The sequence below is a fragment of the Pseudorasbora parva genome, chromosome 1 (genome assembly GCF_024679245.1).
Source record: "Pseudorasbora parva isolate DD20220531a chromosome 1, ASM2467924v1, whole genome shotgun sequence".
NCBI lineage: Eukaryota > Metazoa > Chordata > Actinopteri > Cypriniformes > Gobionidae > Pseudorasbora > Pseudorasbora parva.
In genome coordinates, this window is record NC_090172.1 from 41,483,818 (window position 1) to 41,499,205 (window position 15,388).

Genomic DNA, 15,388 nt, shown 5'->3' on the forward strand with positions numbered 1-15,388 from the left:
GTTTGTCTCCATACCTTGACCTACAGAACTTTACAGGTGTTCAGCCTCTTGTGTGTGAGGTATGGTAATTTATGATAACTGCTGAAGGAGAAGGTGAAAAACCAGGGTTTGGATTACATGCACACGCATAAACACAGGTTTGTAATCACTGATGAGGTAATTATCACTGTGAATATATCTATTATCGCAGGCGGGTCTAGTTTTGTTTATATACCTCATGAACAGCATTGGAACTATGTATGCAGATGCGGCAGATAATGATACAGTTACTGACATAGAAAAGCACCAGTGATATTTATGCAAAGAACTTTGTGTTCTGATTTGTAAACGTGTCTGATGAATTGTGGACCCAAATTGCACGTTCAAATGTAACCAGGCAGCAGGGAGGCATGGGAGAAATGGGCTGCCCTTGAAAGCAGATCACATACTTATGTTGCTATGGTTACGGTCCCTATTAGGTAACTAGGTTGCCATAGTGTCTGAAAAGATCAAAGCTCAGCAGCAGAGCAACGAACTTGGGGTACACACACTCAAACAGAGAAAACACACACGCTTGCACCCATACACACACTCACACAAGGCCACACATTTAATATGGACATAAAAAAACATGAAAACAAAACCATAAATCAAACCTCTGGATTATTTCTCATGAAGTGGCATTTTTCAGACAGACATGCAAAGTTATACAGTATTAAAAAATACATAAAAGTACAAAAATAGGAAATATACAACCGGATATTTAAATGTTTTATTTATTTTTCTTAAACTTAATTGGTCTTGAATGAAATCATTAGAAGTTCCGTAAAATAGTAAGTTGCTTTACTAAATAGGTTATCATAATGCAGCCTTTCTAACAAGCTGATAACTAACGGTTAATTGCAATTTGTTAACAACAAAAACGGTAATCTGTTAGAAGTATGAAACAGCCTTTAAAGCATCAACTAAACATAATTTGGTTATATTTAGCTTATTGTGTATGTTTAATCGTGCCAATATTGTTTTCGCCCCCCACAAAATAGGGTTTCTTTTAGAACTGAGGTATATTGGTTATTTACCATCAACATCATGCAGCTTGCATTCATTAATAACAACTCTTAATCCACCTAACTACTGCAGATTGTACAGTATGGATGGGAGAATTTTTTTTACCTAAGAATAACCTTGCAAAGTTTACCTACATATTATATTATATAATATATTATTGTAATATTTACAAACATATAAATGCTTGATGACAGACTTAGGTTCAACCTTGGTTCTTAAAGTATAAATACATTAATCTGTGAGCATCTCTTCGGTGTAAAGAGAACCACTCAATTTAGAGAAGAGAAGCCTTGTGTTATGACGTACATAAAAAAATATAAAAAAAGGCAGTTGCTATTTATATATGAAAATTTGACATTGTGTTAAATAAAAATTGTTTTAGTAGTGTCTATCTTATTATCATTATTGAATATGACATTTGCAGCAAAGCTTCTGAGGAAGTATTGCTAATTCTCAATCAAGATTCTCCACATGTAGATTTTAAAAACTCCATAAAAAACCCATTGGCAGTGAGTTCACTTCAAACTAACTGGATAAAGATATACTGATTGGTTGGTTAAAATGTCTTACATTTTTTGACATCCGTTTGATAGTTTCTACTGCATGATTCTAATAGAACACATCAGTGCAGTCCACTTTCTGTTTGACAAGTGTAGAATCTCACTTCATTTAAAGAACCTCTCACTTCAGTGTATTGATGTCCTTGCTGGGTTTGGGAAAAGGAAGTGTTAGAAGGTGATAAAGAACATTATAAATACATACACTGAAAAATTACCAACTCAAGATACAATTTGTCAACTAACATTTATAATCTAAGCGAACACAAGACTCAACAATAAGGATGGCCTGATGGTCCAGTGCCCGAGTGAAAGAGTTTTGAGTCAGTTGCTGGGGCCAGTGTTGTATTGTCACAGATGTTCATTGATCGTTTTTTTTATGCCTTTCAAACTTTTTCCTGTGTATTTCTGTGATGCACTGATCATTGTTGTTGCAAACTCTGCTGGGAAAAACCCCACCAAGGTCAAGGTTATGTGACTTACTAACATAAAGTTTTTTGAAAGCTGCAAATAAATTAAAAAATTAACATTCTGCCATATTTTACTTACCCTCATGTCATTACAAACCTGTATGCCTTTCTTACTTTTGCAGAACATAAAAGAAGATATTTTGAAGAATATTGGCAGCCATTTGGTTCCCATTGATTTCCATAATGGACAAAAAAATGTAAGTCAACTTTTTTAACTTAAAAAAAGTAAGTAACCTGGTTGCCTTAAAATTTTTAGTTTATTGAAATTTAAAATTTGAGTTGATACAATGAAGGAAATTTGTTTAATAAATAGAAACTCAAAATATGATTGTATCTGAACCACATAAAAATTTGATAAATCATGAAAATAGCACTATTTGGCATTTTTCACTGCATCACCAGAAATTAAACACACACAATTACTCAATATGCTTACAAAATCTTTTAATAATATTTTAATAAAGGTTGTCGAATCTCAAAAAATTCATTGTATTAACTCAAAATGTTAAATTCAATGAACTCAAAATTTTAAGGCAACCAGGTAACTTATTTTCTAAATAATTTTTTACAGTGTGGGAAAAGAAACTTTTTGGTTACCAGCTTTCTTCAAACTATCTTATTTCATGTTCCACAAAAACAAAGAAAGACATATCGGTTTAGAACAACATGACGGCAAGCAAATGATTATAGAGAATTCATCTTTAGCCCCGTTTCCACCACCAAAATTACCCGGAACAATTTGTACCAGGAACTTTTTTACAGGAACTTCCAGTATTACAGTATTACTTCCCCCTTCCAGTATTACAGTATTATACGCTATTTATTTGTTGTAAAGTGTAATAATCATCTCAGAAAAAAAATTTCTTCTGTCAGGCACAGTTAAAGTAAAAACTGCCTGGGGCAATATACGCTGTGTCATTATTCCAACATTATCTTTATAACTTACGAAATAAAAAGTTTACCCCTCAGAAAAATGAGCTTTCCTATCTTGTCAACATGAGCGCGGCGCGCGCTGTCACGTCATGTAAGGACGTACACTTAAAAGTAATCGGTCAGGTCGTTTACATGGTGAAAAATAGACTGTAAAAAATTAATAACGAGTATGGAAGAGATTCAAGCTGTGCTGCTTTTGCTGGTTATGTATAGGTTTACTAAAGAGGCAATTAACAACGACAGAAAAAAGCACTAATATGCAGATTCAGCAGCATGCAGCATATTCAGAAAGCTTGTAAAGCTAGATTTAAAATGACAATGCATATTATTATCAGCTATTATGGACATTGAACGTGAGATGGCTGAGACGAACGCGCGCCATCAGACAGAGAGCAAGACTGATATTTACTGAACGTAGACCAAACCTCGCAAAAGACTTGCCGGTTGAAATAAAATGCTAAACCAATCAGCATGTTCAGCGCCCAAGTCCCGCCCTCGAAAGTTCCTGAACTTTGAAAAAGTACTACCTCGCGAGCAGGGCCGTTTGGAGGGGGAAATATTTGCCCGGAACTTCATTTAGACCCTGGTTCCTGCGGTCAAAACACACCGAGTACCACCCCAACGTTCCTGGTTCCTGGGTAAAGTTCCTACGGCGGAAACGTGGCTTTTGAGTGGAATATCCCTTTAACACAACAAGTAAAAACGTAATAATTTATTTGTTGTATAAAAGGAACATTTTCAAATAGCTATATAAGGTTTTTTTCCCAAACACATTTAATGATTTTACTGAAAATAAAATGTATCTGTGATGGGGGCCAGCAGGAAAAAAATCTTATTGTTGAGTCCCGGAATGCAAAAGTTTCAAAGTGCAAACAGCAAACAAAGGCAACTGATGATTTACAGCAGCAGCACAACAGAGAACAACATCATTAGTTTGAGCCCATTCATTAAAGGCAGCTTTGTGAATATTTGTGGTGATTCCCAAAAACAACAAAAAAAGTTAATGGATAGGTTTGACCTTATAACCCTGTAAAGATTACTAGATACTCTAAATATTTAGTCGCACTCGCAAGCATGGGCAACATGAAAAGCATAATTACAGTACAGACACTTGTACAAAAACACACATATTGAACACGCATGCACTCAAATACACATTTTAAACACCACTACAATTTGACAGTACTATCAGCCACCAACAAAAAATGTCCCTCTGAAATACATTTAAATGTGTCAAAATGGGTCTTTCACCTATTCGTGTACAACAAACAGACTTATAGAGTGCTATCAGGAAGTGGGAGTGGTTTTCTGGGCCATGCACACAGTGGTTGGAACACCACGATTCATGACACACACAGAGTCTGCAGGCGGTTTGTGCCGGCCCTGCCGGGAAGCCTCTACAGACATGAAAAAGAAGAGAGACAACAGACGAGTTATTACCCAGACACCTAGAGAACAAAGACGGGTGAAGAGGGTGCGGGATGACGTGCGAGCCAGCGCAGAGGAGAGATGGAATGGGTCAGGAGGAGTAGGAGGAAGGGATGAAAGGAGAGCAGAGGGTGACGTTAACACGGTCTGCTAGCAGGCACGTTTAGCAGGCGTAAGGCAGGCTTTAGCATCATACCTCATTGAGCAGAGTGTATGTTGACACCGCTTGTTCAAAACTTCAGCTTGTTCACAGCATGCAGATGTTTCACTGTTTCCTTCAAATGTTAATGGTTTAATTCATCACCATGCTTCATCAGTGCAGTCTGCCATGCTGCTCCACCTGGAGACACTTTTTTTTTCTCTTTTCACTTGCATCAAAGACCTTCCAATCCAGCTCTTTGTGCCTGTCAACTTCAGGTCAAAGAGAGTATTGGTACATCATCTAATGAGAGAAACATTCCACTGCAATCAACGAAGGAAAAAACAAAACAAAAAAAACAAGCACTCTAACAAGTTTCGTACAAAATTTATTTCATGCTATGATTGTAGTCATGTTTTCCTGTTTTTCTATGCAGTTATTGTTGCATAACATAGTGCATGCATTTGTTTTTTCCCCCCCAAAGTTCTCAATTGCATACAATTCTCTTATAACGTAAATATACATCTGACTTTTTTGCTTTTCTTTGAGTTTTAGTACCTAAAAGTAATGAGAGAAAATGTAAAACATCTCAACAGGATGCCGTTTTTCTTATTTTCGATGTTTTTTCTCCAAAAATAACACTGTCAAAAGTCTGCACTTGATATGTAAAATAAACAGTTGACCACGACAATTTCCACAGGGTCTTTTCACTGATTATGACATAAAACAGAAAAATAACTCATTTTGCTCAGTTTTTTCTCTATAAGACCCAGAATCACAAGCATGCCAGACAGAAACAAAGTTGAAAAGTGGAATTTACAGTCTATCTCATGGCAGTAACCACTAGCATCTCGTTCAGAATTTGAGGTCAATGTGACCAGAGCTGAGTCGTGTGGTTAACAACAAAGACAGAATGAAATGAAAGAAATCTGTTGCTGAAATAAAGAACATGGTCTTTGAACATCTCATTATCCATGGCTACATGTCAATTCTGCAAAAGTCAAGAACTCTTGAAAGAAAATATTTGTTTTATACAGATATTCATAACAGATATAGAATATTTTCCTCTTTTTTAATGTAACACCATGCAGCTCATGCTAAAATGAACAGGTAATAGTCCACTACATCTGTCACTGCAGGTACTATCATTAGTATTATGATTATAAAACTCTTTTTGCTGGCTTTTAAGCCATCCGTTCGTGTCACTCTGCAGGCGATGGTCCTTAAGGTCTTCCTTAAAAAAGTCCTGGTCCATGAGATCCCTTACACAGTTGGAATCTAAATAAAAACGCTCGCCACTGCGTCGACTGGTAACATCCTCTATTGTGCTCTTGTTCTCTCTACATACACCCCTCTTTTGGATTCCAGCCTGAAATCCCTCTGGCCATTGTGGAGTCCAGCAAAGCTGGAGAAGGTTTTGAGATGCTGCTGCCTTCTCAGGTCACTTTGAGCACCTCTGACTGCATATACTTAACTAGGGCAGTTTCCTCTTTGCAGGGATCTGCAGTAGAAAATACAGGGGAGGATGGGATTGCTCAGGGTCATCCAGCCATTGGGCCTTGTTTTCATTCAGCTCACAGAATGAGGAGGAAATTGGCTGAGAAAATATGACCTCCTTTTTTTCTGTATGGTAAAAACGTTCATTTGGGTTGCTTTCGCAATCCAGGGCTAAAAAGATTGGAGAAAGAGAGATGGACAGAAATGCACAGGGAGAATGAAAGAATTGCAGAGGAAGTAGAGACATTTGCCGTAGACAGCGGAGGAGAGAAAAAGGGAGTCCTGATACCTCCTACCTGGGGTCCCATAAAAGAGGGGATGAGGAAACAAGGGAGTGAGACTCCACTAGGGCAAAGGGGAAGTACGGTAACAAATAAATAGGGAAAGTAAACAAAATAGAAACTGATAAAGGATAGAAATGGCTATTGTTTCATCTACCAGATGCCAGAAGGGGTTTTATGCAAGAATATACTCAGATGGGAGAGGATTTATAAGTGAATATTCATAGTAAATCTCAAAAATGTCACGATTCATATCATCTGAAGGGAGGTTTTGCCTCATTAGATGACAGTCTTTCTATCAGAAGTTTCCAGTTCTGATATGATCCCTGGAAAAAAAATGTATGTGCTCTTAAAGAAAGGTTTACCTTCCTCATCCCAGTTCTTTTATTATGTCTAATAAACACTCGTAACTAGGGAATCATTTAAAATTTCCCTGAGATCTTTTGGAAGTTTTCTTTCTCTGATGGCTTTGTATGAGTCAAGGTTCTGTATGTAAAGACAAGAAACAAGCAAAATGAACGGAGGAGGAGAGGAGGAGACAAAAACACAGCTCCAGAAGACAAGGACCAGAGAACAAGACAAACCAGACCAAATAAAACACCGCAGGGAACAGAAGGCAGCAGAGCAGGAGGAAGACCCAGGGGGACACCTCTAACTACACCACAGCTCCATTTCTTAGAGAATGGAGGGGATTGGAGAATGGGACCTCCGCAGGAGAACAGGTGGGCCGCAGGACCCAGTGGACATCGATACTACCTCGGCCAGTGTTCGGGCCTTGCTGGTTATGGTGCCCAGGCTTCGGGACTTTTGATAACCTTGGTTTAGTGAAGAAAAATGTGCACATGGCAGTTGCTGAGACTCAAAGGTTTCGTCTTGACATCTGTCAGTTTGCTCCACACCATGTTTGCTGCTATGGGTCAGGTTTAAAGGGTTTAATATCTCATGCAATCTCTGTGTGAGGGCATGCACAAAGATCGGTTGGTTAATCTGGCATTAGAGAGAGCCAAGAAGGCTTTGGATTGCAAGGCAAAAGTTTTGAGTAGAATTTGTTGATCTAGAAATTCTAATTTACTCATAAATTTGAAATTAAGGCAACCGAGAATGCAGTCCATTGATTTGTCAGGGTCAGACCCTCAGTTTCAGGCACTTTTCCATAGTCTAAAGGACTTGCACTTTGATCATTTTGAGTCATTTTAAACAAAAACATTTTGAGTATATGCAAAATGAAAAAGGAAAGTCTCTGCTTTCAAATGAAACATAAATAAATAAATAGTATGCTTACAAACTCTTAGTAAGATATAATAATTTCACAAGTTCACACTTGCAATTTAGTTACATAGAGTAAAGGTTATGCATATTTGCCGTGCTGTCCTAGACCCTTCAAGCTCGGGATTTGGCCTGAACCCAGAGTACTCCCCCATCCCAGATTGGAATATGAATAGTTAGAAGTGAGGAGATGGGGTAGTAGAGTGATGCTGGAAAACTCTCATTGAACAGAGGCAAGTCTGCTGTATATTTATCTCTTATCTCACTAAATGTACCCAAAAATGAAAATTCTGTCAATAATTACTCACCCTCATGCCGTTCAAAACCCGTAAGACCTCCGTTCATCTTCAGAACACAAAAGAAGATATTTTTGTTGAAATCAGATGGCTCAGAAAGGCCTTCTTTGACACTAATGTAATTTCCTCTATCAAGACCCTTGATATTGAACAAACGTCTTATGGGTGTCGAACGACATGAGGGTAAGTTATTAATAACAGAATTTTCATTTTTGTGTGAACTAACCCTTTAAGAGGTTAACTGAATGTGCTCCCCTGTGTTGATTAGGTTAATTATCTAAACGTGGTCCTCCCGTACCCCAAAAAATCATAAAAACCTGTTTCTTTTCAAATTAGTTTTTCAAGAATTAGGATATAAATTGTATTAAACAATTAAGACGTCAATAAAAGTTTTTTAAAAAAAACATTGCATTTATAATATAGTGCATATATTTAACAATATATTTATTATTTAAAATATTTGTTATTTTTTCTTGCAAGCTATGGACAGTAAATGCATTTCCTGAGGACTGTATCACCTGGTGACGAAATTTGTTTTGTCGACATCTTTCAGCGGTTTAAACATTTATTGGATGATTACTTGAGAGATGATGCCGATTGTTGTACTGTCAACGTACCCATGTTCATTTATTTTTGCTTATATTTCTGTGCTACATCTAATAGTAAAAAGAATGAAATGACCAGATTATGTGCATTCCATAATTATTTGAATTTTGTAATATAATCTGAAAGCAGAAGGTTTATTTTATTTAAAAAATAATAATGAACTCAAAATGAAAGAGTGCATCACATATGTCAGAACATATTCTTTGCCTTTGTGCAAAACCAAGTCTTCAGTTTCTCATCCAATACCATACAGGCATCAAGACAGATTGAGCAGCAAGGACCGTAGGACTGTCCCAACACGTGCACAAAATAAATGCTACAGAAAAAAATGGCACTCCAAAAAAAGCACTACATGCACACACACATAATAATCTCTAAAAACATGTACACAAACATATATAAAACACAAAGACATATAAACGTATTTGTTGGGAACAGTGTGTGTAGTTTTGCTTAGTGATGATGTTGACCATCTTGTGGTGTTTTTGGCTGTGGCTGAGATCTGGAGTCAAACAGAGCATGCTCACAGAGCAACATGTCATAAGACACAGACAGACAGCGTTACTAGTTAGAAAATGGTCATGTGACAAATTGGCGGACGGTAGCAGGATATTCTTTTGAATGTGATCAGAAATCGCAGGTTTATGTTGTCGCTGTGGGTGGTGTAATTGTTGTGGAAGGTTCACTCTGTATGCAATCTGACATCTATATAAACTAGAACAATGGTGTAAGATGACATGAAAATGTGTTGGGCTTAATATCACTACATTTGCTGATGTTAATTGACAGCCTGTGAAGCTACATAGCATGTAGGGGGGGGTTATTTATCTAAGGCTGCTGTGAGCGGTTTGAACGTTATAGTGTAAGACAGCGAAACAGGGATGGATATCAGGTGGTGACCCTGGCATGGCCGTCTTCTGGGCTGTGCGCCCAGCCTAGCTGCAGCAGTGGGTAACCCTGTGTGCCATGCGTTGGGCCGGCCGGCTCCGCCCCTGACCTCCCTGAGAACATTCCGGCTATGAGCCAATCGAGTAGCATAAGGAAGACGGGAGAGAGGGAGAGGTGGAAGGAGGTACAAACATAGAGACAGACCACGGGCATGTACAGTGGTGGAAGAAACAAGTAAAAAAACAAACAAACAACAAAGAAAAACAGAAAAAAGGGAATATTAAGGTTGGCCCCAGAAGGCAGCTGTATGTGTGTTAATATGAGTTTGACGTAATGCAGCGTGGTTTGAAAAAAAAAAAAAAAACTTATTTATAATATGTTAAAAGAAGGTTGAAGAAATGTGGCTTGTGGAAGGATCTGAGCGTGCAGGGAAGGGTCTTTATTGGATACTCCTTGTCTCATCTTATTTACATATGAAAAATTGTTCACAATAGTGTATGTGTCCTCTGATAAAAATCTGAGATGGCTGAGGAAATGTAAGCATCAATTTGGTCTTTTATTTCCTCTGTGATGAAAATAGCAGCTTTGCATTATTACAAACTGTCTGTTGTGGGCGCGCTCTGCTTGTCTGTATGCTTGAACTGTCTTTATTTACTGTGTGATGCTCCTGATATATACATTTGTGTATGTGTGTGGTATGTCAGGGAGAGGTTACATACCCTTCCTCACTCGGGTGCCCGTGTTTGTAGATCGTCTGCCGACGTTCAGCAGAAAACATGGGGTGTCTCCCCGTGACTCGCTTGGGTTAAAGATCTGGCCGTCCTCAGGGGAAATGGCTTGGTCTATGTGGGGACAATCCTCATTGGCCAGCGCTGCTTTAGCTGCCTCACCGTTCACTTTGGGATCTTCAAACACACAAGCACATGTAAGAAGAACAGCAATACACCAAGACTGATGCAAGCGAGGACAAAAGAGGGTAATGGAACATGGATTGTGACATGGATGTAAATATGATGTTATGTAGGCTATGCATGCATTTTTTGTTTTGTTTTTTGATGTTTAAATAAGTGTTTTTGAAGCATACTCATTCAACAACAAAAGTAATGTTAAATGTCCTGATTGCAGTGTTTCAGTAGGAGTTCTAGTTATAATTTAACTATGCTTCTTAAAAGTTTCTTGGAAAATATAGTACACTCCAAAAAATAAAACTGAGAATCACTAAATTTGCTACACATGTCTTTTCAGTATAGTTAGGCCACACAGGCCATCACCTCACCCTATTTCTATCTATTTGTAAGGTTAAAAGCCATTTCTAAGTAAAATCTGATTCAAAATAAATACATTAATGTGCCATTCAAATCCTAAAAGGAAGTTTTAAGGCTAGTCCCAGACTAATATGCATGTTTGAGCTGTTTTATCTAAAAACTAATTTCACTGATATACACACCATATTGACAAAGGTTTTGGGACACCTGCCTCTACATGCACATGAACTTTAATGACATCCCATTCTTAATCTTTAGGGTATAATATGGAGTTGCCCCAAAACAGCTTCAACCTTTCTGGGAAGGCTTTCCACAAGGTTTAGGGGTGTATTTATGAGAATTTTTGACCATTCTTCTAGAAGCGCATTTATGAGGTCAGAAACTGATGTTGGACAAGAAGACCTGGCTTGCAGCCTCCGCTCCAAATGTGTTCTATTGGGTTGAAGGCAGGACTCAGGATGCAGGCCAGTAAAGTTTCTCCAAACCAAACTCGCTCATCCATATCTTTATGGATCTTGCTTTCTGCACTGGTGCACAGTCACGTTGGAACAGAGGCCTTCCCCAAACTGTTCCCACAAAGTTGGGAGCATGAAATCTAAAATGTATTGGTATGCTGAAGCATTAAAAGTTAATTTCACTGGAACTAAGAGGCCAAGCACAACTCCTGAAAATCAACCTCCCACCATAATCCCCCCTCTTTACACTAGGCACAATGCAGTCAGGCAAGTACTATTCTCCTGGCAACCACCAAACCCAGACTCATTCATCTGTTTGCCAGACAGAGATGTGTGATTCGTCACTCCAGAGATCACGTCTTTACTGCTCTAGAGTCCAGTGGCGGCGCACTTTACGCCACTGCATCCAACACTGCATGTAAGGCTTGGATTCAGCTGCTCTGCCATGGAAACCCATTCCAAAAAGCACTCTACGCACTGTTCTTGAGCTAATCTGAAGGCCACATGAAGTTTGGGGGTCTGTAGCTACTGAATGTGCAGAAAGTCGGCGACTTCTGTGCACTGTGCACCTCAGCATGCGCTGACCCCGCTCTGTCATTTTACATGGCCTACCACTTCGTGGCTGAGTTGCTGCTGTTCCTAATTACTTCCACTTTGTTAAAATACTTAGAGTATTGTATTTAGTAGTGAGGACATTTCACAAATGGCCTTATTGCACAGGTCGCAACCTATCACGGTACCATGCTTGAATTCAAAGATCTCCTGAGAGTGACCCATTCTTTCACAAATGTTTGTAGAAGCAGTCTGCATGCCTAGGTTTTTGATTTTATACACCGGTGGCCATGGGAGTGAATTCAATGATTTGGAGGGTTGTCCCAATACTTTTGGAAATATAGTGTATCTTAAAATATGTCAGTGCTATTGTTTTCTCTCAAGAGGCACACCTGTAATGCTTTTTTTTCTAAGGCACGTTTATAAAAGCTATGTAAATGCCCTAATTGAACTAAGTCCTAATCCTGGTTTAATCTAAAACCTATCTGTGAATCCAGGCCTAATTGTTGTCACATTTAATATGTAGTTAATAACATGCAATAGTAAAACTTGCTGCTAAACCTAAATCTCTCTTGTTTTCAGCACTACATTTGACCAAACAGCAGGGCACAGTCCTGGTTTTGCTCCAAAAAAAGCCATTGAATAATAGCCCCTTGCCACGGTGTAATATATAGAAACAGCTCATGGCAACCTGCCTTTTCACCTGTGAGCTCTCTGGCAGCCAGAAGCTTCTGCTCAGTCGATTTACGCCTCATCGATCAGACCTGTGAGAATGAAGAGCACTGCCAAAGCTCCTCAGAGGAAAGAGCGCTGTGAACTATCATTTCTCCCACCTGGATTTTCCATTGTATCGCTAACACTGATTCAAGCAGGCTCTCGCAAACAAAAGAGCATCTATCAGCAGGCTTCAACTTTGTGGTTATTCAAATGGGACAGGAGTCCTGTTGGTAAAATTCACAATCGTGAACATTACCATGGTGACTCAACTAATTATTGATACCTAAAGGATTGTTTCACTAATTTAGAAAACCACCACATCTTGTATAAACTCTGATGATCGCACCAAGTTGTCTGTTCCTCACACAAATCTCTAGCACAAGTCATATGAACCATGATATAGCCCCAGGTTGTTCTCACTTTCATAACACTGAAAAAAGCTGTCAGGATATTCTTCAAAAATAAATGAAGAAAGTCATACAGGTTTGGAATGACACGAGAGTGAGTAAACAATGACACAATTTTCATTTTAGTGAACCACCCTATTAATTGCTGTTTTAATTTCCTCCAGAAAATGTTCTTCCAGAAAATAAAACATAAGGCGTAGCAGGAGGTCATATCTTGTCATTTGTCCAGTCAAGTTGTTGTGCACACATTTGAGCTAACAGCACATACACACACAAGCACACACACACACACACACACACACAAGCACACACACACACACACACACACACACACACACACGTCTGGATCACTATCTTTTCGGGGACTCTCCATAGACATAATCTTTTTTATACCGTACAAACCGTATTTTCTATCCCCCTACACTGCCCCTGCCCCCTAAACCTACCCATCACACGAAACATTCTGCATTTTTACTTTTTCAAAAAACTCATCCTGTATGATTTATAAGCATTTTGAAAAGTGGGGACTGCTGGCTGGTTCCCACAATGTAGGTAATCTCCGGTTTTACTATCCTTAAGGAGACATTTGGTCCCCACAATGTAATATAAACAAGGGCACACATACACACACACACACACACACACACACACACACACACAACACACACACACACACACACACACACACACACACACGCACGCACGCACACACAAACACGTTTGTTTTTGTGAAATGTGGGGACATTCCATAGACGTAATGGTTTTTATACTGTACAAACCATATTTTCTATCCCCCTACACTGCCCCTACCCTTAAACCACCCCATCACAGGAAACATTCTGCATTTTTACTGTTTTTTTTAACTCATCCTGTGTAATTTATAAGCATTTTGAATGTGACATGGCCAATATCCTCATATTTCACCAAAAAATGCCCCCCACACACACATACACAAGCAAACAAACAGGAAAAGTAGTAAAGTGATGGAAGCCTATGTGATGGAGAAGCCCCTGAAACTGGGAGAAGGATGAGATGACTCATCTTTATGAATAGTCAGATGAACAGGCATTCCTCTCACTCTACTGTTGTTTCTGTTTTTTTCTTTCACACTGCAGGCAAAAAGTTTCTACATGATGGCTATTTAAAAATTAGTTAACAATTATTGTATTAAAAAACAATAAAAAAAGAAGCGTATATATATATATATATACAGTAGGGAAAATAAGTATATATATATACTAGATTAGTAAAGCCACACACCTGTCTATAAGACCTTACAGCTCACAGTGCATGTCAGAATAAATGAGAATCATGAGGTCAAAGGAACTGCCTGAAGAGCTCAGAGAGAGAATTTTGGCAAGGCACAGATCTGGCCAAGTTACAAAAAAAAAAAAAAATTCTGTTGCAATTAAGTTTCTTAAGAGCACAGTGGCCTCCATAATCCTTAAATGGAAGACGTTTGGGACGACCAGAACTCTTCTGACCGTCCGGCCAAACTGAGCTATCGGGGGAGAAGAGTCTTGGTGAGAGAGGTAAAGAAGAACCCAAAGATCACTGTGGCTGAGCTCCAGAGATGCAGACGGGAGATGGGAGAAAGTTGTTGAAAGTCAACCATCTCTACAACCCTCCACAAGTCGGGGCTTTTATGGCAGAGTGGCCTGACGGAAGCCTCTCCTCAGTGCAAGACACATGAAAGCCCGCATGGAGTTTGCTATAAAAAAAAAATCTGAAGGACTTGTGAAGAAATACGATTCTATGGTCTGATGACACCAAGATAGAACTTTTTGGCCTTAATTTTAAGCAATATGTATGAAGAAAATTATCACCTGTCCAATAAAGTCCAACAGTGAAGCATGATGGTGGCAGCATCGTGCTGTGGGGGTGTTTTTTCAGCTGCAGGAATAGGACGACAGGACGATCATGGTTTACAATCTAGGGAAAGATGAATGCGGCCAAGTACAGGGATATCCTGGACGAAACCTTCTCCAGAGTCCTCAAGACCTCAGATTAGGACAAAGGTTCACCTTCCAACGAGACAATGACCCTAAGCACACAGTTAAGGAGTGGCTTCACAACAACTTATCAGCTTACTGGTGTGCATGCTCTGTTCTTGAATGGCCCAGCCAGAGCCCTGACTTAAACCAGTTGAGCATCTCTGGAGAGACCATAAAATGGCTGTCCACCAACGTTTACCATCCAACCTGACAGAACTGGGGAGGATCTGCAAGGAGGAATGGCAGAGGATCCACAAATCCAGGTGTGAAAAACTTTTTGCATCTTTCCAAAAAGACTCATGGCTGTTTTAGATCAAAAGGGGGCTTCTACTAAATACTGAGCAAAGGGTCTGAATACTTAGGTGATATTTCAGTTTTTCTTTTTTAATAAATCTGCAAAAATGTCAACAATTCTGTGTTTTTCAACCAGGTGAGGTTGGTTTGGAGGTGCCAGTCATGGTGCCCCAACATCCCGGGTGGAGGAAGATGCAGCAGAGCACAGAAAGTTAACTGCTGGCATAGGGGGTTGGGTTCTGTCGGTGTCGGGGAGGGACGCCAGGCTAATTGGAGGTCAGAATGGCATCTGTGTT

At 39.1% G+C, this 15,388-nt stretch overlaps 1 protein-coding gene across 4 annotated transcripts in view; it reads right to left on the reverse strand.

Annotated features, from left to right (window-relative positions):
* Positions 1-737: 737 nt before the first annotated feature.
* Positions 738-15,388, reverse strand: part of kcnc1a (potassium voltage-gated channel, Shaw-related subfamily, member 1a) — a 58,731-nt gene continuing 44,080 nt past the window's right edge. The window contains exons 3-4 of one of the 4 annotated variants that reach the window (XM_067440895.1): positions 10,128-10,313; positions 738-4,404 (exon numbers count right to left, since the gene is read on the reverse strand). In XM_067440895.1, coding sequence (XP_067296996.1) covers positions 4,295-4,404; positions 10,128-10,313 — 296 coding nt within the window. In that variant the 3' untranslated portion in view covers positions 738-4,294. Of the gene's footprint in view, positions 4,405-4,945; positions 9,537-10,127; positions 10,314-15,388 lie in introns of those variants that run through there. The other 3 variants (XM_067440902.1, XM_067440883.1, XM_067440885.1) reach the window with 3 other exon arrangements.